The sequence below is a fragment of the Macrobrachium rosenbergii genome, chromosome 9 (genome assembly GCF_040412425.1).
Source record: "Macrobrachium rosenbergii isolate ZJJX-2024 chromosome 9, ASM4041242v1, whole genome shotgun sequence".
Classification (NCBI taxonomy): domain Eukaryota; kingdom Metazoa; phylum Arthropoda; class Malacostraca; order Decapoda; family Palaemonidae; genus Macrobrachium; species Macrobrachium rosenbergii.
The window spans coordinates 17,590,162-17,614,382 of NC_089749.1; the positions used below are offsets into that span (position 1 = coordinate 17,590,162).

Consider the following 24,221-nt stretch of genomic DNA (forward strand, 5'->3'; position numbering starts at 1 on the left):
GGACGAGGACATGAGTAAGAGAGCGACCACTATCAGTATATTAAGTTACTTTTGAATAATTCCTGTAACGGAATACAATTGTTTTGTGAAACGTTAAGGAAGATAAGAAAATAAGACCCACAATGCACCAAGTTAGTAAGTGGCTGGCAGCAATGACTTGACTAAATCTTTCTGGTTCCCTCACAGTAGAAATGGGTGAGATATGTATATATATATATATATATATATATATATATATATATATATATATATATATATATATATATATATATATATAAAGTATTAAGCTATAATGTTCTTTTAAATATCCATTAGTTTACTTCTGAATAATATAAGAGTATATATTTAGTCCGAAGGCAATTATAGTTGATGAGTTCGTCGCCTCATGGGCCTGAATCACAGAACACGAGAGCTCACGATGTTCATTGACTTCTTTATCAACTATAATTCCCTTCGGTTTACTTATATATACATATATTACTTCTGGAGTGTAGAGTGAACTGGATATTGCGACATTTGTAGCTTAATGCTTGTATATAAATCGCAGTGATGTGATAAAATTATATATATATATATATATATATATATATATATATATATATATATATATATATATATATATATATATATATATATATGTGTGTGTGTGTGTAATGTGTTTGTGTCTGTAAGCATAGAGATTACTCACTATATAAAGACCTCACACTTTGTTAAGATTATTATAAAAATACAAGTCATCAAAATATACATTTTCTTTTTAACGGCAGAGGTATGTCAAACGAATAATAATAGTGGCCATCATGTTTTACCTGTTACTGAAAAATATTCATGCAAGCTGAAACGAAAATATTCCACTAAATTGTGAAATGGAATCTCTTTCTTTTACGGAAAATAGAAAAATACGTATTTTAGGTATATTCCAGTACTTCTTTACCAATTCTCCAGACACCTAGAAAAATCTGTGTTTTTTTCGAAATGTCAAAAGGAAAACAAACATAAAGCTAACAAATGCATGAAGTTTTTTTGTCAATTCACTACCCAGAAAATTAACAATTTTGAATGATTGCATTTCAGTGGAAAAAGTAAAACCCATCTTGATGCGTTTTGAAAAATGTTTTAATAACGAAGAATGAAAACCTAAGCGAAGAATTTTGACAAAATTTCTTTGTAGATATAAATTCAAATGGAGATATGCAATTGGCAGGATGGACAAAACAACAACAATAACAACAACAACAACAACAACAACAACAACAATAATAATAATAATAATAATAATAATAATAATAATAATAATAATACGAACCAACGTCAATCTTGCAAGATTGTTGTGAATATTCACCTGGTTTGAGATACTTTTTCAAACAATTTCTTCCTGTGCAGACCTGTTCTTGTTTGCTTTCGTATTCCCAGATATTCAATAATAATAATAATAATAATAATAATAATAATAATAATAATAATAATAATAATAATAATAATAATAAGAAGAAGAAGAAGAAGAAGAAGAAGAAGAAGAAGAAGAAGAAGAAGAATTCCTTCCTGCGTAGAAATATTTTTGTTTGCTTTCGTGTTCCCAGATATTCAGTCACTGATTTTACGTTCGTGTTATCAGATATTTAATTATTAACGCAATAAAGAAAGTTGAAACGATCACCAACTATCCAGTAACGTAAAAATTTGTTTCGCTGGGATGAAACAAAGAAATGTTATGGAGGCTGTAATATCTTATTTAACCATGCACAAAGTTCGTCAGATATCGATGAATTGTTTAATAACTTCTCTATGAAGAGTTTGTGAATATTTACAGGATTTAATTGCTAACAGCAGAGGTACTGAGACTTTGCTGTCTAATTACTGCCCCAGTAAAGTATTTAGTCGTTACTTCCCGTAAGGAGGTTATGTTTTGATCTGTTCTGTTTATGTGTCCGTTTGTTTGTTAATATGCTCACAAAAAAATAAAAAATAAAGAAAAGAAATATGCGCTGAAGTTTCTTCGGCCCAATCGAGTTTTACGGCGTATAATGCCAGCATGAAAGTTTCAGCCGCACCATGTTGTTGGTGGTATATCGGCGCATGTAGTTAATGACCAATGACTAACTTTAACCTCAAGTAAAATAAAAACTACTGAGGCCAGAGGGCTGCCAGTTTGCTATGTTTGATGATTGGAGGGTGGCTGATCAACATACCAATTTGCAGTCCTCTAGCCTCTGTGGTTTTTAAGATCTGAGGGTAGACAGAAAAAGTGCGAACAGAATAAAGTCCGGACGGACGGACAAAGCCGGCATAATAGTTTTATTTTACAGAAAACTAAAAAGTGGCGATGTGAGTAAAGTAAAAAAAAAAAAAGGGAGGGGAAGGTAGATAGAGACCCAAAAAAAGGGGGTGGGTGAACAGAGTCAAAAAGAAAACAAGAGTAGGGGGTCAGTAGGGTCAAAAAGAAAATCAGGGGTGAAGGGATACATAGAGAAAAAAAGGAAAATAAAGAGATGAGAGGATGAGTAGAGTAAAAAAAAAAGGGGGAGGGGGCGTAGGAGTGAATAGTCAAAAAGAAGATAAAAATAGGGTGAGGGGGGGTATAGGGGTGGCGGAATTTAGACCTAATGAGCACACAAAACTCTTCAGCTACCGGCTAATTCTTCCGCTGCAACCTAATTATCCAGCGTAATCTACGGCACGCGACAAATTTCGGCGAGACGAATTACCCCCGTTAATGATGTCGTTAAAGAGGACTCCCTATGGCTCGACGCATACGGATCACATTCAGAATGACGTTTTACACAAATGCTGCTGATTATAAGTACACTAATTTTGAAAGGACTCTCAAAGGAGAGAGAGAGAGAGAGAGAGAGAGAGAGAGAGAGAGAGAGAGAGAGAGAGAGAGAGAGAGAGAGAGAGAGAGAGAGAATAATTTTGAAAGTACAGTCAAAGGGGAGAGAAAGGGGGAGTAACTTTGAAAGGACACTCGAAGGAAGAGAGAGAGAGAGAGAGAGAGAGAGAGAGAGGAGAGAGAGAGAGAGAGAGAGAGAATAATTTTGAAAGCACAGTCAAAGGGGGAGGGAAAGGGAGAGTAACTTTTGAAAGGACACTGAAGGAAGGAGAGAGAGAGAGAGAGAGAGAGGGGGTTTGTTTCGAATGTCTGAACGTTAACTAACGATCCATAATTTTCCGAAAACCTCAGGTTCCCTTTCATACAAAAGGAAATAGACTTGAAGCAATTATCATAATTTTATCTGGAAGGCCTGTGCCATTACAATTAGGACACTACTATTATAGTTGTAACTATAGTATTGAGGTCGTGTGAACTAAATAATTATCATAGTTCCTGTTTGGGGTATTATTATTATAATTGTAATCACGATATTGAGGTCATGATCACCACTGATTGCTGAATTAAACAGTTACATAGTTCCTATTAAGACTCTTATTATAAAAGTTGTAATCATACTATTGAGGTCATGTTCACAACTGATTGCCTTAATAATAATAATAATAATAATAATAATAATAATAATAATAATAATAATGACTCGAGATCCATTTTATATACTAGCAACATATTAATCATAAGAAAATTCCGAGAGAGAGAGAGAGAGAGAAACTCTCTTGCACTACATATCACTTATCCTATATCCTATTTACACTTTCATTCAAATAAAGTCTTTTTAATGAAATTCCCTTTTGAGAATAGGACGATCATTTCTTTACTGACATATAAGCAGGAAGTCCCCCAATGAAGACTGTTCTCCCACATTACGATGACCTTAGGTATTGCAATGCCAGCTGCAATACCGGATCAACAATTAATTATTACTGTGCATGAGCTCTGTGTGTAATGCCCCTTACATGTTTGATCAATAATAATAATAATAATGATAATCACTAACGTGCCCGTAGATGATATAATTCGGATGGTCCTTGACAGTCTACGGAGACGATTATACCCCAAATAATAATAATAATAATAATAATAATAATAATAATAATAATAATAATAATAATAATAATAATCACTAACGTGCCCGTAGATTATATGATTCGGATGATCCTTGACAGTCTACAGTGACGATTCTGCCCCAATAATAATAATAATAATAATAATAATAATAATAATAATAATAATAATAACAATAATAATAACAGTTAATTCCAAGCGGTAACCCATGTTAATTTGTTTTCATCGCTGCATTCATAATTAAACGTAAAAATACTTGATGCAAAAAAATTTTAGCCACGATAAGCCTTTGACTGACAATAACATTCGCCTTATATCTTCAAATTAATGTTTCAGCAAATAATCAGCCCAATTAACTTTATGTAATCAAATTCTTTACCATTTAAATCTCTAACTTGATTGGGGGCGGGAATATCCGGCATCATGGATGCAAAATTCCCAAACAGATTAGAACGGACGATACGTAATAAGCCTAAATTACATTGTCATTACGACAAAAATGCCACCACTGAGAAGCAAGATTACGCAGTTCAGAAAAACCTCACCTGTAATTTAATGGAAACGACCACCTGTTTACCCAGATTATACAGTTGTCTGACATTCAAATGAATTTCTTTCATTAAATTAAAATGGTACTCTTTAAACAAATTATTCTGAGACAATTACCGGTCCACGTGGATGTTCTTCTTTGACATTGTCAACTTAAAAGGATATATAATGAGGTCGGTATTAGCTTTATTAATCTTATATACAACCTGCCGTATAGATAATCGTTCTCAGTACACCGCAACCTTCAGAAATGGGAAATTAGGCTTGTTAATTAAGCACATGCTGAGCATTCATTATCTGGAGAACTGAAGAAAAAGCATGAGAGAGAGAGAGAGAGAGAGAGAGAGAGAGAGAGAGAGAGAGAGAGAGAGAGAGAGAGAGAGATTTACATTCCATACTAGTATAATTTTCACACTGCATACGAAGGCAGATTCATTTATGAAACAACCTTTCTTGCTCGGTAATAAAACAATAGGTGACAAGGTATCTCAGTGATTTGTAAAACAGTAAAATAAACTTTAGCGTTAAACGGAAACAGTACTGAAGTGGTGGTCAGTCACCTATGTTCTAAATGTAGATAAATAAACATCTCCAGTCCAGCAAGCACACTTAGGTAACAAATGGGAGTTCTAGGAATACTAAGGCTTTGTTATAATCTTAGCAGACTAAAGGAAACCATGACACTGGGAAAACACTATAATATCGAAACAACAATAATGGAAAATCATTCAGCTAGAAACAATTAAAAATACCTAATGGAAAATCATTCAAAGCTAAGGAAATATGTTGGAAAATACCTCCGGATAATATCGTAGAAGCAATAAAATGGAAAATAATTCAAAGCTAAGAAAATAAAATTCAAAGCTAATGGAAATCATAAATAACTGGAAAAATGGGAAAAATAATTCAAAGCGTGAAATAATATCAGAAGCAATAAATAATAATGGAAAATAATTCAAAGCTAAGTTAAATAAGGGAAAATACCTCCGGATAATATCGCAGAAACAATAACAACAATGGAAAATCATTCAAAGCTAAGTGAAATAACTTGGAAAATACCTCCGATAATATCGTAGGAACAATAAATAATAATGGAAAATAATCAAAGCTATGAAATAAGTTGGAAAATACCTGATAATATCGTAGAAACAATAAATAATAATGGAAAATCATTCAGTTAAGTGAAATAAGTTGGAAAATACTCCGGATAATATCGTAGAAGCAATAACAACAATGGAAAATAATTCAAAGCTTAAGGAAATAATCCTGAAAATACCTCCGGATAATATCAGAACAATAAATAATAATGGAAAATAATCAAAGCTATGAAATAAGTTGGAAAATACCCGGATAATATCGAAAACAATAAAATAATAATGGAAAATCATTCAAAGCTAAGTGAAATAAGTTGGAAAATACCGATAACATCGTAGAAACAATAAAGATATCGGAAATAATTCAAAGCTAAGTGAAATAAGTTGGAAAATACTTTGGATAATATCGTAGGAACAATAAATAATAATGGAAAATAATTCAAAGCTAAATGAAATAGGTGGGAAAATACCCCGGTAATATCGCACAAACAATGAATAATAATGGAAAATAATTCAAAGTTAAGTGAAATAGGTGGGAAAATACCGATAATATCGCACAAACAATGAATAATAATGGAAAATCATTCAAAGTTAAGTGAAATAGGCGGAAAACATTCCGGATAATATCGTAGAAACAATAAATAATAATGGAAAATAATTCAAAGCTAAGTGAAATGTTGGAAAATACCTCCGGATAATATCGTGAAGCTAACAAATAATAATGGAAAATAATTCAAAGCTAAATGAAATAGGTGGGAAAATACCTCCGGATAATATCGCACAAACAATGAATAATAATGGAAAATAATTCAAAGCTAAGTGAAATAGGTGGGAAAATACCTCCGGATAATATCGCACAAACAATGAATAATAATGGAAAATCATTCAAAGCTAAGTGAAATAGGCGGGAAAATACCTCCGGATAATATCGTAGAAACAATAAATAATAATGGAAAATAATTCAAAGCTAAGTGAAATAAGTTGGAAAATACCTCCGGATAATATCGTAGAAGCAATAAATAATAATGGAAAATAATTCAAAGCTAAGTTAAATATGTGGGAAAATACCTCAGGATAATATCGTAGGAACAATAAATAATAATGGAAAATAATTCAAAGCTAAGTTAAATATGTGGGAAAATACCTCAGGATAATATCGTAGAAACGATAAATAATAATGGAAAATAATTCAAAGCTAAGTGAAATAGGTGGGAAAATACCTCCGGATAATATCGTACAAATAATAAATAATGATGGAAAATCATTCAAAGCTAAGTGAAATAGGTGGGAAAATACCTCAAGATAATATCGTAGAAACAATGAATAATAAGGGAAAATGATTCAAAGCTAAGTGAAATAGGTGGGAAAATACCTCCGGATAATATCGTACAAACAATAAATAATAATGGAAAATAATTCAAAGCTAAGTGAAATAGGTGGGAAAATACCTCCGGATAATATCGTACAAACAATGAATAATAATGGATATTATTTCAAAGCTAAGTGAAACAGGCTTCAGGCTTAAATGTGGTCAAAGTTACCAGTATATCAAGCGAATACAGCTATTGAATTTACACCCTTCTTTCTCTTCTTCAATCTAGGCTAAGAAGCGCAATAGCTGTAATGTCTTGTTAAGATATGTTCACCGTAAAACTCTCAAGCTCCCTAGCGTTCTGAATGGTCCACATCTGGGAAGACCTTAACAAAGGTATCCTAGGGAATTTTAACCATTTGTAATGCTCCAGAAACTTTACCGGAAAGTGGATTAGTTTTTACCAAAACAAGACGTCAGCCGCGCAAGGATTCAGCACAACGCAATGAACAGCTCATAGAAAATGGTATTCATGAGGCAAACTTTGCATTAATTGCCCAAAAATTATTTCAGATTTATGAAAGAAAAAACTCAATTAATGGCTGCGTCGAAGTTGAACAATAATATAATCAAAAGACGAATTAAAATACACATTATCAAATGAAGCTAATTGCGGATAGTTAATAAACACGGAACGGAACACTGAAAAAAAATATTACAAAGGAAAATATGACTACTACTACTACTACTACTACTACTACTACTACTACTACTACTACTACTAAATCAAATTAAATAAAAAAGTATAACTACACTAAACTAAAACAATTATTCACCTCCTTTAACTTACCGAACCTCAACGCTCCAATTCGATTTAGCCTGATCCGTGGTCGTATCGGCCTGGAAAATAATTTCCTATTTTAGAAGGAATTTTGTATTCTCTTTCAAGTTACACAACGAATTATATATACAGTTTTTGCATTGCTAGAAGCTGAGTACTTTCGAACAAATTCAGCGTGTTGTCACAAATTATTATTATTATTATTATTATTATTATTATTATTATTATTATTATTATTATTATTATTATTATTATTAACATCTTGGAAGCTTTACAGATATACTATATCAAAAGTATCATTGTACACAAAAAGTGTTTGTTGAGCAAAAGATCAAAGTCCGTGTCTTGACATAAAAGCAAGAACTGAGAGATCTTGCAAGAAACAGATCGGTCTGGTGCAAGCGGTTATGTGTCCTGATGAAATCGGAAGTCAAAAAATAGATAAGAAAACAGTTTAATACCAATGATTAGGAGTGCTGACAAACAAATTAGACTAGTTTTCATGTAATCGTTAGGAGTGGTAAAAACAATTATTTGAAATATCATGACCTAACTATTTTATTTCTTGATTATTCGAGTAAATGAATGATTATTGTTTGGGTGAATTGAATTTAATGAAGCCCCTAAAAAGATTAATCACATTCAGGTTGGAAAACTGATTAGACTAGGACATGAATTTCAAAAATTAATCAAAAATTTGAGACTAGGTATAGTTTAATTTTAAAATTACAAACTTCATGGCATGGTGTCTATTGCACACAAATATCACACACCTACATTTATTTCTACACACTTGATTATTCGAGTAAATGAGCGATGATTATTGCTTGGGTGAATTGAAGAGATAATTAAAATCTTAATCTTCGCCCCCCCAAAAAATATGGGAAAATATTGAGGACATTGAAAACTACAGGCTGCCCTGTGTCTGGAATTAAATGGCTATTCTAAAAATTAAAAATTTTTGAGTTCGACTAGGTGTCTGTTATGTTTTTGATGTTGGGAGTGGCATTGTTTAGAAATTAAACCTATCAAAACCCGGGGTTATACATAGCAAAGTGTCCACCTCTCATACATTGAACACACGCCACAGACACACAGTCACACACACAACTATATATATATATATATATATATATATATATATATATATACATACATATATAATACACACACATATTATATATATATATATATAGATAGATAGATAGATAGATAGACAGACAGACAGACAGACAGACAGACAGACAGACAGACAGACAGAAAGATAGACAGATAGACAGACAGATAGATAGATATATTACATAATACGACTGTCTGCTTGAAGATGCTCAGGAACGCCACATGGAAGGAATTCTCGTTCAGCCCAGAATGATTTCCAGAGTGAAGAAAAAAAAAACAGAAAAAGGAAAACCAAAACAGATAGAGAGAGAGAGAGAGAGAGAGAGAGAGAGAGAGAGAGAGAGAGAGAGAGAGAGACTCACTGCCTCGCTGGCCACAGGCCTCCTTGTTTGTTCATCGAACCGGGGCAACTCTATACCAGCTGCCTCTTAATTGGTGTTTTTTCCACAGCCGTGGGAATTACCCTTAATTAGAATAAATTCAATCAGCGATATGCTAACAAGCCAAGGTTTTTCCAGAGGTAAGAGCACTTTAATTAAAGCCATTTCGTTGGCGCTCGTTCTTTATTAATGGCTAAAATTGGAGGATGTTAGGTTTCAGAGGTCCCTCGCTCCCCATTCGCCTTTTAAAGAGCAAATTTGAAAAAATAAAAAATAAAAAATTTCGCTGCATTGGTAATATCAGAGACTGACGCATTCGCTACGCTATCGGTGAGTTTCAGCAACACCGCTTCTGGGCAGTATTTGGATCGGTGGCCGACGAGGAATATGAGATTGATGGTGGCACATACTCGTAAGCTCTTCATCATGAAGCTAAATCCAAATAAAAACAAGTAAAATATGAGCCTAAGTTTCTCCGGCGCAATCTAGTTTTCTGTACAGCCGCTATAGCGTATAATCAAGGCCACCGACAATATATCTATCTTTCGGCGGTCTCGGTATAATGATGTACGAGCCGCGGCCCATGAAACTTTAACCACGGCCCGGTGGTGTCCTGGCCTATATCGTTTCCAGACGAACGATTATGGCTAACTTTAACCTTAAATAAAATAATGACTACTAAGGCTAGAGGGCTACAATTTGGTATGTTTCATGATTGGAAGGTGGATGATCAACATACCAATTTGCAGTCCTCTAGCCTCAGTAGTTTTTAAGATCTGTGGGCGGACAGAAAAAGTGCGGAAAAAGTGCGGACAGAAAAGCCGGCACAATAGTTTTCTTTTACAGAAAACTAAAATTGACGGCTTAGTAATGGGTTAATGCCCTTGCTTGCTAACAAAAATAGTGGAGCATTTCCTAGAAGTTGAAACAGGTCCTGTGCGTCCCGTTTGAACGGAAGTGGGTCAGGTTTTGAGTGATATGTTGCAAAAGTATACCCATCTCATCAAATGTGACTACAGTAATAAAATAATTTTGCAACTTATTTAATTACCCGAAGACTATTTGTGCTGCAACAAAAGAAAAATTGGATAAGAGATAAGATTGCGTGTTGAATAGCAGGATGGTGGGTTCATCTCTGGCATAACAATTGGAGTCTTGGTTTTTTCATTTTTATTCATTATGAAAGCTTATGAGCGTTTGCCCCGGTTGGGAAAATACGACAGCCTAAATCTCCTTTATGAAAAAAAAAATTATAAATATTAGTGCTAAAATAGAATCATTTTAGCAGCCAAAGGCAAAACTGTTTCTTTTAAAGAAAGCTTTTTAAGGCTTTGAAATAGAGATAGAGGAAAAAACTGTTTCTTTTAAAAAGAGATTTTTAAGGCTTTTAAATGGAGGGAGGAAAAAACTGTATCTTTTCAAGAAACATTTTAAGGCTTTTAAATGGAGAAGGAGGAAAAAGCTGTTTCTTTTAAAAAGAAATTTTTAAGGTTTTTAAATGGAGAGGAAGGAAAAAACTGTTTCTTTTAATGAGAGCTTTTTAAGGCTCTTAAATAGAGAGGGAGGAAAAAATGTTTCTTTCAAAGAGAGCTTTTTAAGGCTTTTATATGGAGAGGGAGGAAAAACTGTTTCTTTTAAAGAGAGTTTCTTAAGGCTTTTAAATAGAGAGGGAGGAAAAAACTGTTTCTTTTAAAGGGAGCTTTTTAAGGCTTTTAAATAGAGAAGGAGGGAAAAACTATTTCTTTTAAAGAGAGCTTTTTAAGGCTTTTAAATGGAGAAGGAGGGAAAAACTATTTCTTTAAAGAGAGCTTTTTAAGGCTTTTAAATAGAGAAGGAGGGAAAAACTATTTCTTTAAAGAGAGCTTTTTAAGGCTTTTAAATAGAGAAGGAGGGAAAAACTATTTCTTTAAAGAGAGCTTTTTAAGGCTTTTAAATGGAGAAGGAGGAAAAAACTTTCTTTTAAAGAGAGCTTTTTAAGGCTTTTAAATGGAGAAGGAGGAAAAAACTTTCTTTTAAAGAGAGTTTTTTTTTAAGTCTTTTAAATATTCGGGGAGGAATAAACTGCTTCTTTTAGAGCTTTTTGAGGCTTTTAAATACAGAGAAAGGAAAAAACTTTTTATTTTAAAAAAGCTCTAAGAGAATTTTAAATAGGGAGGGAAGAAAAACTCTTTTGCAACGGTAAAAAGTATGAAAATATTATCAAACCGGTTGCCTCTGGAGTTCGTGATCATCGCACAATATCTGTATGAGAAGGAAACAAGAGTCTCTCTCTCTCTCTCTCTCTCTCTCTCTCTCTCTCTCTCTCTCTCTCTCTCTCTCTCTCTCTCTCTCTCTCCTAACTATTAATTGGTATTTCTTAAAAGGAGTAAGTTCTGTTTTAATCTCTTTAGGGACTCTATAAATATTTATTAGCAACGAGACATCGTCCGTAGCCGGAAGTTTCCGACGACTTCATTCTCATTAGGAAACTTTCTCCGAAAACATCCTCCGGAGAGGGAGAGAGAGAGAGAGAGAGAGAGAGAGAGAGAGAGAGAGAGAGAGAGAGAGAGAGAGAGAGAGAAGAAAAGTGAACAATTAAGAAAGCACTTTACGTCGGTAGTGGTATTCAGTAACAATTTATTATTCCGTTATCACAGCAGTAACAATTTAGTAACTATTGATCACTTGATGACTTTCCTTAATTTAACATTCGAAAAATCAATATTATTCATATTTTACCCACCATTTTTTTTTTTTTCCTCTTTACATATCCGTTTTATTTTGTTGATTTCCCCTTCGTCAGACAAGACACGTCGCAGTCTTGTAAATGTTGGTACACTTTAAATTTCGCGTTAGGCATCTGTCATCTACCCTTCAGTGTTACAACAAACTCAACAATTATATAAATCAACTTTTCCACGAAAACAAAACTCTGTATGACGCAAAATATTTTGTAAAAGCTATCAATATTCGGTGTTTTCAAAATCCGTTTTATATATATTATATATATATATATATATATATATATATATAAAATATATATTCAAAAACGGTTCTCCTGGACTTTCAACTGGTGATTATAATCTTGAACTGAAATGGCTGAAATAATTGGAATCTCTGAAAGAAAATTTTATTACCTTTACCTTTAGCTATTTTTGGATCAGCGTTTCTAGTTTCGTGTCGCTACCGAGATCGAATTTATTGTATTTCTCTAAAAGATATAATATACAATAATACAATATATAATACATATATATATATAATATATATGTATATATATATATATATATATATATATATATATATATATATATATATATATATATATATATATATATATATATATATATATATATATATATATATATATAATATAATCTAATCTACTTGTCACATTTTTTGCGTCATTCTGATACACCGAGTGCGGCTTTGAATCCTGCCCCTAACGTCACAATTTCTTCATTTGGATCTTCGGTTTGTTATGATAAGAGTATCCAAAGAGTGTGAAAACAATCGAGAAGTTATCAGGTCATTGTGGTCATTACAACACACACACACACACCCGCGAGTATTGACAGAACTGCAATAATTCATGCCCCGGAAATCAGTTGAAAGGCTACGTTTTATTTAATATAATTTTTGGTAGGATAACAACAATGAAAACGGTAAATGTAAAGGAGACACGGCAGCATGGAGATCCCGTTTATCAATATAATTTTTAAACAATAAACAATTGTATGTTACAGCAGAGGTGAGATAATTCCAGAAATTTACAGAGATAATGAGAAATCTACCGTCTTTGGTTAATATTTTTACTTTCACCCCCGAGGGAATGGTACTAAACACGGCGAAAGTTCCGCGGGACGCCGTGTTTAGTACCAGCAAAAATGTAAAAAAAAAAAAGGCGATAAAATTTCCGTTATCTCGGTAAAACTCTCATAATATCTCACCTGTACTGCATTATACACACCCTTTTCTATATTCTCCCGTCAAGGAATTAAATAAATAGTCCGTCATCTTCGTGCGGCCGCCTCCTTTCCATTTATCATGAAAACCAAAAGCAAACAAAACCAGATCTGTTGCTGAGGACCAGCCCCTGAAATATAATTAAAAATGCCACAGGCATCATACAATACTTCCCTTCAAAAGAAGTTGGCAAGATAACCTGCCATCCCCGTCTCGAGCCTTGGGGCGAAGTCTACTTTCAAGGTCCCCAGGACTGGGGGCATTCAATTAATGGATGCCTCACAGTCAAGGGAGGAGGAAGTTATCACGATAAGGCTGGTATTCACTCTGTTAGACGAGCGTGGCATATCATAGCTTGAAATAAGGGTGGATGTCTGTGCTGGAAGATTTTACAGACTCGGCGTTTCATATACCTACCTACTTGATTTCTTTTTCACGTTTGTTTTCATTATGTAACTTATCTCTTTTACATAATTAACCTTGCCTGACATAACATGCGCTTGCTATGCATATATGTCTTCAATGAAGACCTAAATTATTTCGTAAATAAATTTCAGTATGTTTAATAAAGTTCGCATAAAAGTTTTTTTTTTTTTAATTAAAGTTCCGCTGTTGGGGAGAAAATTCGTAGCCAAATATTCTACAAAATATAAGTTTTAGTTTAAGCTCGCAACACGGTCCGAGTAATGATATGCAAATTCCTTGTCTTGTTCTGCTTCATAATCTGGGAAACCTTCAATTTGCTTCTGTGTAAGGTAATTCCGCAGTCACCCCAACGAAATAAATCCACGAAATCTTATATTCACATTTCTCAGTATCTACATATCTTCTTGCAGCTTACGAGTTTTATTGAAGGTGCTTTGTGTGTTTCACCCCCTTATCAATTAAAAGAACAACATTCTTACTCCTGGCCACCATGTATTTTTATTTTAAATGATGAGGCATTTTGAGTTGCTGATCACGAACAATAGCAATATATCGCAATTGCTTTGCAATATAGCATATTTGCAACATACCATTTTTGCAATCTATGCCAATTTCCCAAAATCACCGAGGATGCGGATCTGTATTGGAATCGAATCAACTCTTCATTAAATTTCACTGAAATTCATAAATAATATTTAAGAACGTCTTGTGACATGCAAACAAACAAATACAGGTTTGTACGAAATTATGTCTAAATCTGGAGACGGAAGTAATTATATTACGGAAAACTAAATTTGCACAGGTTTCAGAAACTAAGCGCTAAGTATGTAACGGAAAATAAAAGCATTAGCAACGGAAAACAATGTCCCTAATTTCCTGTGCAGTGGGGTGCACCGTTCTTTCAAGAGAGAGAGAGAGAGAGAGAGAGAGAGAGAGAGAGAGAGAGAGAGAGAGAGAGAGAGAGAGAGAGAGAGGTGTCTAGTTCCTGCTAAACCTATTTCCTAGACTGTTTCAGCTTATGTGGAATTAAAAAGCAGCTTTATTTCGTGCAATATTGCTACAATTTCCTCACTAGAACGAAAATATTAAAGGGCAAAATACTCTGAATACCTAATTTCGCCGTAGTTCAAAAGTGATACGGAAATTCTTATCTTCGTTCATGTTGCAGAATAAACTCGATAAGAAATAAACTACCGCAGTTATCAAAAATACTTTCCTTGCAATGATAGGATTTCGGAACCGTACTTCTTTAACACAAATCTAATCAATTCCAATCCCTGCATATGGCCATGACAAATGAAACCAATATAAAACAAGTAAAAAATGCGCCGAAGTTTCTTCGGTGCAATCGGGTTTTCCGTACAGCGTGTAATGCTGTATGAAACTTTCCGTCGCGGTCCATGAAACTCAGCGACGGTCCATGAAATTCTTAGCCGCGGCCCATGAAACTCAGCCACGGTCCGGTGTTGTTGGTACCTTTATCGGTGCCAGAAATACGATTATGGCTAACTTTAACCTTGAATACAATAAAAACTACTGAGGCCAGAGGGTTGCAATTTGGCATGTTTGATGATTGGAGAACGGGTAATCAACATAACAATTTGCAGCCCTCTAGCCTCAGTAGTTTTTTAAGATCTGAGGACGGACAGAAAAAATGCGGACAGAAAAAGTGCGGACGGACAGAAAAAATGCGGACAGAAAAGTGCGGACGGACAGACAAAGCCAGTACAAGAGTTTTCTTGTACAGAAAATTAAAAGGCTATTATCTATCTTCGTACATATGCAAACCTTTCCTAGATTTCCCGTTAATCTAAAACATTTGCAGAATCCAGTTTCCTTCCTTGCTTCACATATTTATATAAAATGTACATAATATGCACATATATAATATATATATACATATCTATACATATATATGTATACATACATACATACATACATATATATATATATATATATATATATATATATATATATATATATATATATATATATATATATATATATATATATATATATATATATATATATATATATATATATAACAACCACGTTGCTTTCATTTCTTGATGGAATTGGCGTCTATAACATCATGAGACGGGAGGAAAACTGAATGATCATGTGAGTTCGCGAATGATGGTTGGACGAAAACTAATATTATCACTGTAATCAACTTGAACCGTGAGGAACTGGAGTGAAAGAGATTGTCAATTGTTTGCTCTTATGCTGAGATGCTCGTCCGCCCGTTTTCTGCAAAGGGATGGCGAAGAATTCAGACGGCAATAATTTTGTTTTATTGGTGATATTATGAGTGCGTGTATTTTTGTTTGTTTGTTTTTTGCTTTTTTTTTAAATGTAATAAATATCTTTGTTTATAGTAAACAATGTGTTATGACGCAGGGTGAAACATACGCAATATCATATTTGAGTATCATTTTTGCACATTGTATTCAAATAAAACCACTTTAAATTACAGCAAAAATTCAGTGTGTTTGAATAGACTGGTACTAACAATTATTATTCTAATCATCATATTTTTCTTCTCTCTCTCTCTCTCTCTCTCTCTCTCTCTCTCTCTCTCTCTCTCCTTATAATTCTATCCATTTCGGGTACCCCATATATCCTATAATCTCTTTCACGCACAGTGTTTGCAGCCGATTTCAAAATACAATACTTTACACTCAAGTAAATACACACATCCGACCAGGTATAGACACCCCCGCCGGTACACCTCATAAATTCAGCTGACAAATATTGACACTATCCGGATTGTTCATATTACAGGCTAACGGCAGATTCCATGGGAAGTACTGCTCAAGTATTAACAGCCGAATATCTGGCGCATATAGCGAGAATGTTGACGGCGGACGTAATTCATAACTAATGGATGACACCTTCTCTATGGTGAGATAGGAATAGAGGATGCGTATTCGGTGAGGAGGTTGGACTGCTCTAATTGATAGGGATTTCTGGGTAGTGATACATGAGATATGGAGCTCCCATAACAGCCGGGGAATTCATCGATTTCTGATGCATACTGAACCGAGGGACAGAGACAGCTTTGGCTCTTGTCTTGATGTCAGTGGTGTTCACTTTCTTGCGTATTTAAGAAAGGCGTAAGCAATTTGCAACAATTTGTGTATAATTCTGCATTAAATGATCGTCTACAATTTTGTCATATCGTTTTATTTTTTAAAATGAATCTATATGATTAAATATGCAAAATTTCCTTGTCATTCAGGGTAGAATTGATATATATATATATATATATATATATATATATATATATATATATATATATATATATATATATATATATATATATAATCAATAAATCACAAATAATCTAAATTAACTAAACTCTAATTCACTATTAATTTACACTTGTGGGAATTCTGGGTAATAATGATTTCTATCCCAACCAGGATTCCCAACTCTGTCAATGCAAATTGCAACTAGAGCGACAGTAACTTAATCACTCTTGTGTCAAATGGGTGGACAGAAGTTACTACTCATCATACATATACTTCCATATATATATATGTATATATATATATATATATATATATATATATATATATATATATATATATATATATAGTCTGCATACAAAATAAGTTCCTTATGTGTGTGTATCGTTTTCGGTTCGATTCTCCGACCGGCAATGAAGAATAAGAGGCCCCGTTGCTGGTAACCAATTGGTCCTTAGCCCGTTAAAATGAATCTAATTCCTTCCAGCCAGCCCTAGGAGAGCTGTTAATCAGCCCAGTGGTCTGGTTAAACTGAATCTATACTTAACTTTTTCTTTGTGGTCTGGTTAATATATGTATTTTTAAGGTTTTTAGCTAATTCCAAATATAGATACACACAAGGAGAGAGAGAGAGAGAGAGAGAGAGAGAGAGAGGGGGGTCAAGAACTCCAAGCAAGAACTGAGAGATCTGACCTCAAAGAAAAACTAATGGCTTCCGAAGCACCGGTAAGTATCAGACGTTAACCCGAAATAACAAAGGTTTGCCCCTTCAATTTGGAGGGGGCTTGCACCCCGCATTGCGACAAGAGATCGCTATCTCGGGAAAAGAATGGATATAATCCTGATTGGACTTTTGACCTTTGTTGCGCTGAGGCAAAAATTACCGTGAATAAATAATGGACACCTTTCGATCCCCTTTCAACATGGCAAATCAAAGGGTAGTGATAGTGATTGTATCTTACATGCAAATCACACACACACACACACACAAACACACAACACACACACACACACACACACACACACACACATATATATATATATATATATATATATATATATATATATATATATAATTTTCTGTTCCACAATTGATTGTGTATTGAGTACTTATGTATGTATGTTTAAATATTATAATATATATATATATATATATATATATATATATATATATATATATATATATATATATATATATATATATATATATATATATATATATATATGTGTGTGTGTGTGTGTGTGTGTACAAATAGAATTTACGGGTCACTTTTCAACAGCTACTTGCTACGGTAATAACCACAATGCCCTCTTAACATCTCTAATTCTTCACACATTTTGGATACGCTTGTCTCTACAAAGCCTTAGATCCAAATGCAAGAATATAAAGCATTTTTTACATCCGTAGCAGGATTCGGACCCGCATCCCGAGTATCAGAACGAGGTCGCGTTGCCGACCTGACCACAAGCCAGGAGTATTGATGTTTTATTCCTACTTGTATATCTAGAGCTGGGTCCTACACTGTTCATGTTCCACGTGCCCTCGTTCTGATACTCTGGACGCGGGTCCGAATCCTGCAACGCACACCAGAATTACTTCATATTCTTGTATTTGGATCTGAGGATTTGCATTTATAAGCGTATCCGAAAAGTATAAGAATCCGAGAGTTTAAGAGGGCAGTGTGGTTTTACAATTACAAAAACATACACACACACACACACACACACACACATATATATATATATCTATATATACATATATATATAAATGCATATGCATGTATATATATATATATATATATATATATATATATATATATATATATATATATATATATATATATAGATATGTATACAAATATACACATATACATTACCATCTAGTAAGAATCCATGCGACAGTTGTAAAGCTTATCTGGAGAGAGAGAGAGAGAGAGAGAGAGAGAGAGAGAGAGAGAGAGAGAGAGAGAGAGAGAGAAGAGTTGCCACCAACAATAAACCCCCATTTTCAGAAGGGATCCTCGGGCGAGAAATAAAACATTATCTGGCATCTTAGAACGCCATAAAAATCCACTTTGCTCGGTTTAATCACGAGACTTGAAAGTGCAAGGGTGCCATTTTTCTCTTGAGGGTCAAGGCTTGACGTCCCGTGAATTGCACGCTTTCGCGAGATAAAGCGAAGTATTCCCAAGAACTTTACTCGTTCCCTTTGTTTTGAAAGGTTTAAGTTCGTCATTTACAGAAGGGCGATATCTTAGTTTTTGTTGTAATGTGTCATTTATTTATTTATTTATCTATTTATTTATTTATCCATTCATTCATTAATTATATGCGATGTCTTTCTCTCATTTGGCTGAAGAAAGCTTGCTTGGCAAGTTAATCAACTCATTTTTATTTGAATTTTTACTTATGCCATTTAAGAATAATAATAATAATAATAATAATAATAATAATAATAATAATAATAATAATAATAATAATAATAATAATAATAATAATTCGGTCGATATATTTCTAAATGATCTGGTAATACACGACTGCTTTACTAAACTTCTCTCAGACACTTATTATACCCGAAATATATATTTGATAAATGAAAATAAAAATAAAAGAAGTGGTGTGAATTATTGTGCTTCCTGGAACAACTGAGGTAGATACCATAGAAATTTATACTCAGAAAATGAGCATCAACAACGGCTAAAATTAAGCGGATATTATTGAACCCAAGAGAAAACATGAAATAAGCAAAGGTACAGTAACTGTCGTCGAGCATTATAATAGATTCGTGTAAGATTTTTTCGAAGTCTTGAAACCAACGCTAATATTAATAATAATAATAAAAATAATAAAAACATTTTATTAAGTTATGAGGTCTTTTTCTATTTTCCCGCAATGCTGAGCTAGCGGACCACAAACAATAAGTCATTCACAGGAACCTTCTTGCAACACAGATCTGTGACAATAAAAAGGAAGACTTAAGAACAATTTAATATCCTTATATTCCTTTTAAATTAATTTTAATAAGTCCACATGCATCAAAAAAATCTTGATAAAATTAAAGTTATGTAATAAAAAAGTAAAAAAAAAAATAATATATAAAAGAACAGACAGAAAACCTCTCCCTGCAAAAAAAAAAAAAAACTGTACATGCATCCTACGTTTTTGACTCTGATCCCTCCGAAATCCCTTCACAAAGTTGGCCGAATCCCCTCCATGATGAAGCTGATTCCACGAAATGGAATCTAATCCCCTTCAATCAACCCCCGAACTCAAATGCGTGGCACAAAATCTATTATCTTAATGCGACGCGCGATTGGAACGATGCCCTTCTGTTTCGCCCTGAGTCGACTTGAAAGAATACATATATATGCCTCCGTGCGTTCGGGAAGATTGAGATTGTGGAGTGCACGTGTCCTTTTTGCCATGAATCTAGGTTACTGGTGTTTGCGCTGTTCATTATGCAGTCACAGACACAGACACAAACGCACACACACATACACATACACATATATACTGTATATATATATATATATATATATATATATATATATATATATATATATATATATATATATATATATATATATATATATATATAATTTGTTTATGCACATACATACATGTATATATATATATATATATATATATATATATATATATATATATATATATATATATATATATATATATATATATATATATACATATACACATTGTCTCCAATAACTGGAAGAGTGAGCCTCATTCAAAATGAAACCAAAAAGAAAATACAACTGTCACATTCATATCTAAAATGACTGTCACATTCAAATCTAAAATGGTGAATTAAAGAAGTCCCTTCTCTTCAGAAATCCTCCCCAACATTAAGAGCTTCATTCACCTACAGTGAGCGCCTACTCCTACCTTATCGATGACATTTACTCCAAAATGTCCATACGAACTATGGGCAGAAGACCTAGTAAACCACTCTTCATTGTTAAGATGCATTGTAATGAAATACGAGACGGTATACGCTTGTCAGTATAGCGAGAAGGAGCGTGAATGTATACAGCTGCTTTAACGGGATGGAGAAAATTGTATGGACTCACGTGTCAACAGATGGATGGATGTGGTGAAGAGGGATATGGGTGAGGTGGGACTGGGGGAAGCAGATCCAAGGAATATAAACAGATGGAGAAAGTTGACTCGAGCGGCCGACCCTGCTACAGAGTGGGATTAATAAGGTCGAAAGAAGAAGAAGAAGAAGAAGAAGAAGAAGAAGAAGAAGACGAAGACACGTCAACACTCACAAGACGATGTATGTAAACACAAGTAACGAAGCAAGAGGTTCATATCTGTTATCACCAGAAAAAGGGAATAAATTCAAGTAAGTCCGACATGAGAGACGACACTGTAAACTAACTAGCACTTCCAAGCGCGCTCTAAAAAATGGACGCCAGGAAGTTCATGCACTCATTCACAGATGTAGAATGATAAAGTTTACGAGTACCAGAGAATTTGAATACGTTTACTGCCCATCGCATGCAGGGGAGGCGGGGAGGCTGTTTTATTAAAAGAGAGAAAGGGCGCCTTTTATTGAGAACAGAGCGAGATGCGTTTTGTCAAGAAAAGAAATGAGTGTGTTTTAAAATGAATAGAATGCACTGCATTGTACTAAAAATGAATACAGTATACGTTTTCATTAAGAGTGGAATCTGATGCATTGTGTCACTTAGAGAACGAGTTAGTTGAAGAACAGAGTGAGATGTGCACTATTAAGTTAAATGGGGCGTGATTTATCGTGTAGATTTGATTTTTTATGTTTATAAAAACGCCGAGAACTTATACAAAAATAACATTGTGATGATTTTGAAGACTTGGGTTTTAAAATTTCATTCATCTACTTCTTTTCTATTTCCGACATAAGGCTACCCACACGGGACAGAAACTGAGCTCCAATGTCGACCAGAAGACCACTTAATATCCAACTTTATTCGACTATACTTTAGCTTTTCACTGAATAATCGGTATTGGATCCTTTCCATTGTTATAAAGCTTACATATTTTCCACTTGTTCCTAAGAAATGGCAGATAAGAGACAATATCAATATAAATATAACCTCGGGCACTTTAACCACAAGTTATTCCCTTCAACTCTGTTCAGTGGAAACCAGAGAACAAAAGCACTGTTGGGCACTCTGGATTAAATCTTAGCACGTTAGAATATTCTGGACATTTTTCCACCTTCCAGTATGTTTGGTATGTCTACTAGGTATACTGGGGGAGTAGATAATGTCAAGGTATAACTATAAATAGCCATTTCACTGAATATAGGGAACGAGTTTTTTTGGTGGAAGCAGTTTTTTCTGCACCAGGGTCACTGTGTTCTTCATAGATTTTATGCCTTCACTTTGAATAATTTACTCGAGCACACAAAGACACCCAGGCTACCTTTGAAAATGAAAAAAATGTATATTTTTTCATTACACGTGATAATAGGAAATAGCGAAAGAGATCGGTTATAAGGGCAGAAAAAAGCTAAATGAATTAATTAATGAATAAACAGAGAGAAATATAAATAATTGAAAAATACCTGTAAAATTGGAAAAAGTATTGTACTCTGATGTATGATAAAGGTTTTGCATGGCATCGTACGTTAATGGAAAATCATCGTACCGTGCTGTTCTGAAAATTATTGTCTTTGTTATAATTTTCTGGGGCGAAGAACCCAGTGTTTTAGGGGGTATTCGTAAACGTGATATCTCAGAAAAATATCTTAGGATGAACCTAATAAATTCAGCGCCCAGAGACACCTATTTGCAAATACAATACGGATTGAATATCTTGGTAATAAAATCTTCCTATGCAAATAAACATTACGTTTTCTGGAAATCCTCAATCCTACCAAACATACGGTTGCATTCATTACCACTATTTCTATGCATGAGAGCATACATGAACACGATACATAAAAATTCTAAATAATACCAGATTTTTTTCCATAACCGTAACCGCTCCAGTATATCTTTCCCTCGCCGTAAATTACACCGTAAGCTTATTTTCCGAGAAAGTTTCGGAATACGTTTTACGCCTGTCCCGTCCTTCAGCGAGGCTGGTTCCAACAAGTTGTCCTGTCGTGATAAACAATCCCAAAACAAAATACTTTTCAGTGGGTATTTCTTTAACCATATTTTGTCAGGGAATTATACCTGCTACGCGAAGCCTCAAAAGTATGAGGTCTTTTTCTTAAGGTTTCGTTCGTTCATTAAGAATCTAGCAAGCGTTGGCACACGTGCGAACGTCGCGTAACAGTGTTGCCATCTGGTGATATTAATTCCCGCTAAAGTTAGCACTAAAGACTGCTAGCTTTCAACTGTTTAGGTTATACTAATTTACCAGGAGTTATTTTGCACCAAAACCCCAAGTTTTCTCAGTGTTTTCATATTAGATATCTCGGACATAAACTCCACGTGATATAAGTTTTTAAATTTTAACCAAGTTTGATCGAACAATTCAATAGAATTCTAGGGCAACTTTTCTTTTAAACTATTTCCCGAAACTTGAACAACAAATGTCAATGAATTTCCTTATTTTCTTTTATTCTCTCATTCTTCAACCTATGGCAATCAGCTGTCAAAACATATTAGCTTTATTAATCTCGTTTCGAAACCAAGTCTCGCTGAATCCACTACAAAGCCAACTAATAGCAAGGCCCTCTGGATTCATAAGTGGTCTCTTGATGAATCCTTCGTGTTAGCCTCTATGAGGGCAGTAGGCGTGTAAAGTCCGTAGAGTTTATTCAGATACTAACGACGTGTTCCAGAGGGAAAGAACTGCGAGGATGTTATTTCATGATGCAACTGTGTAACGGTTCTGTGAGTCTTCGAGTAATAAATAGTTTTATGTTTATTTGTGTGCAGATTAAGCGTAAAATAACCTTGGGCATACAAGCTATTACTATTAATATGTTAGAGTAGTTCACGCATGTACTGTGCGTGTAAATGGGGAATGAATTCGTAATATGTTCAACCAATTCTTTGGTAACGTAGCATTTAAGTGTATACGAATCACATATGCATACATGACAGAAAGAGAGGACATGGGGCTAGCAGCTTCATCCTAGAAACATTTGTTGAGAATTTGAAAGCAACACCTACTCAAACAACCCCCAGTATGGGGAAAATAAATTATATATACTGTACATATATATATATATATATATATATATATATATATATATATATATATATATATATATATATATATATATATATATATATATATATATATATATATATATATATATATATATATATATATATATATATATATATATATATATATATATATATATATATATATATATGTGT

General features: G+C 33.7%; 1 protein-coding gene across 1 annotated transcript in view; it reads right to left on the minus strand.

Moving 5' to 3' along the window:
* Positions 1-7,747: 7,747 nt before the first annotated feature.
* LOC136842053 (uncharacterized) overlaps positions 7,748-24,221 on the minus strand; it is a 431,892-nt gene continuing 415,418 nt past the window's right edge. The window contains exon 4 of the mRNA XM_067109434.1: positions 7,748-7,810. Coding sequence (XP_066965535.1) covers positions 7,757-7,810 — 54 coding nt within the window. The 3' untranslated portion in view covers positions 7,748-7,756. The remainder of the gene's footprint in view (positions 7,811-24,221) is intronic.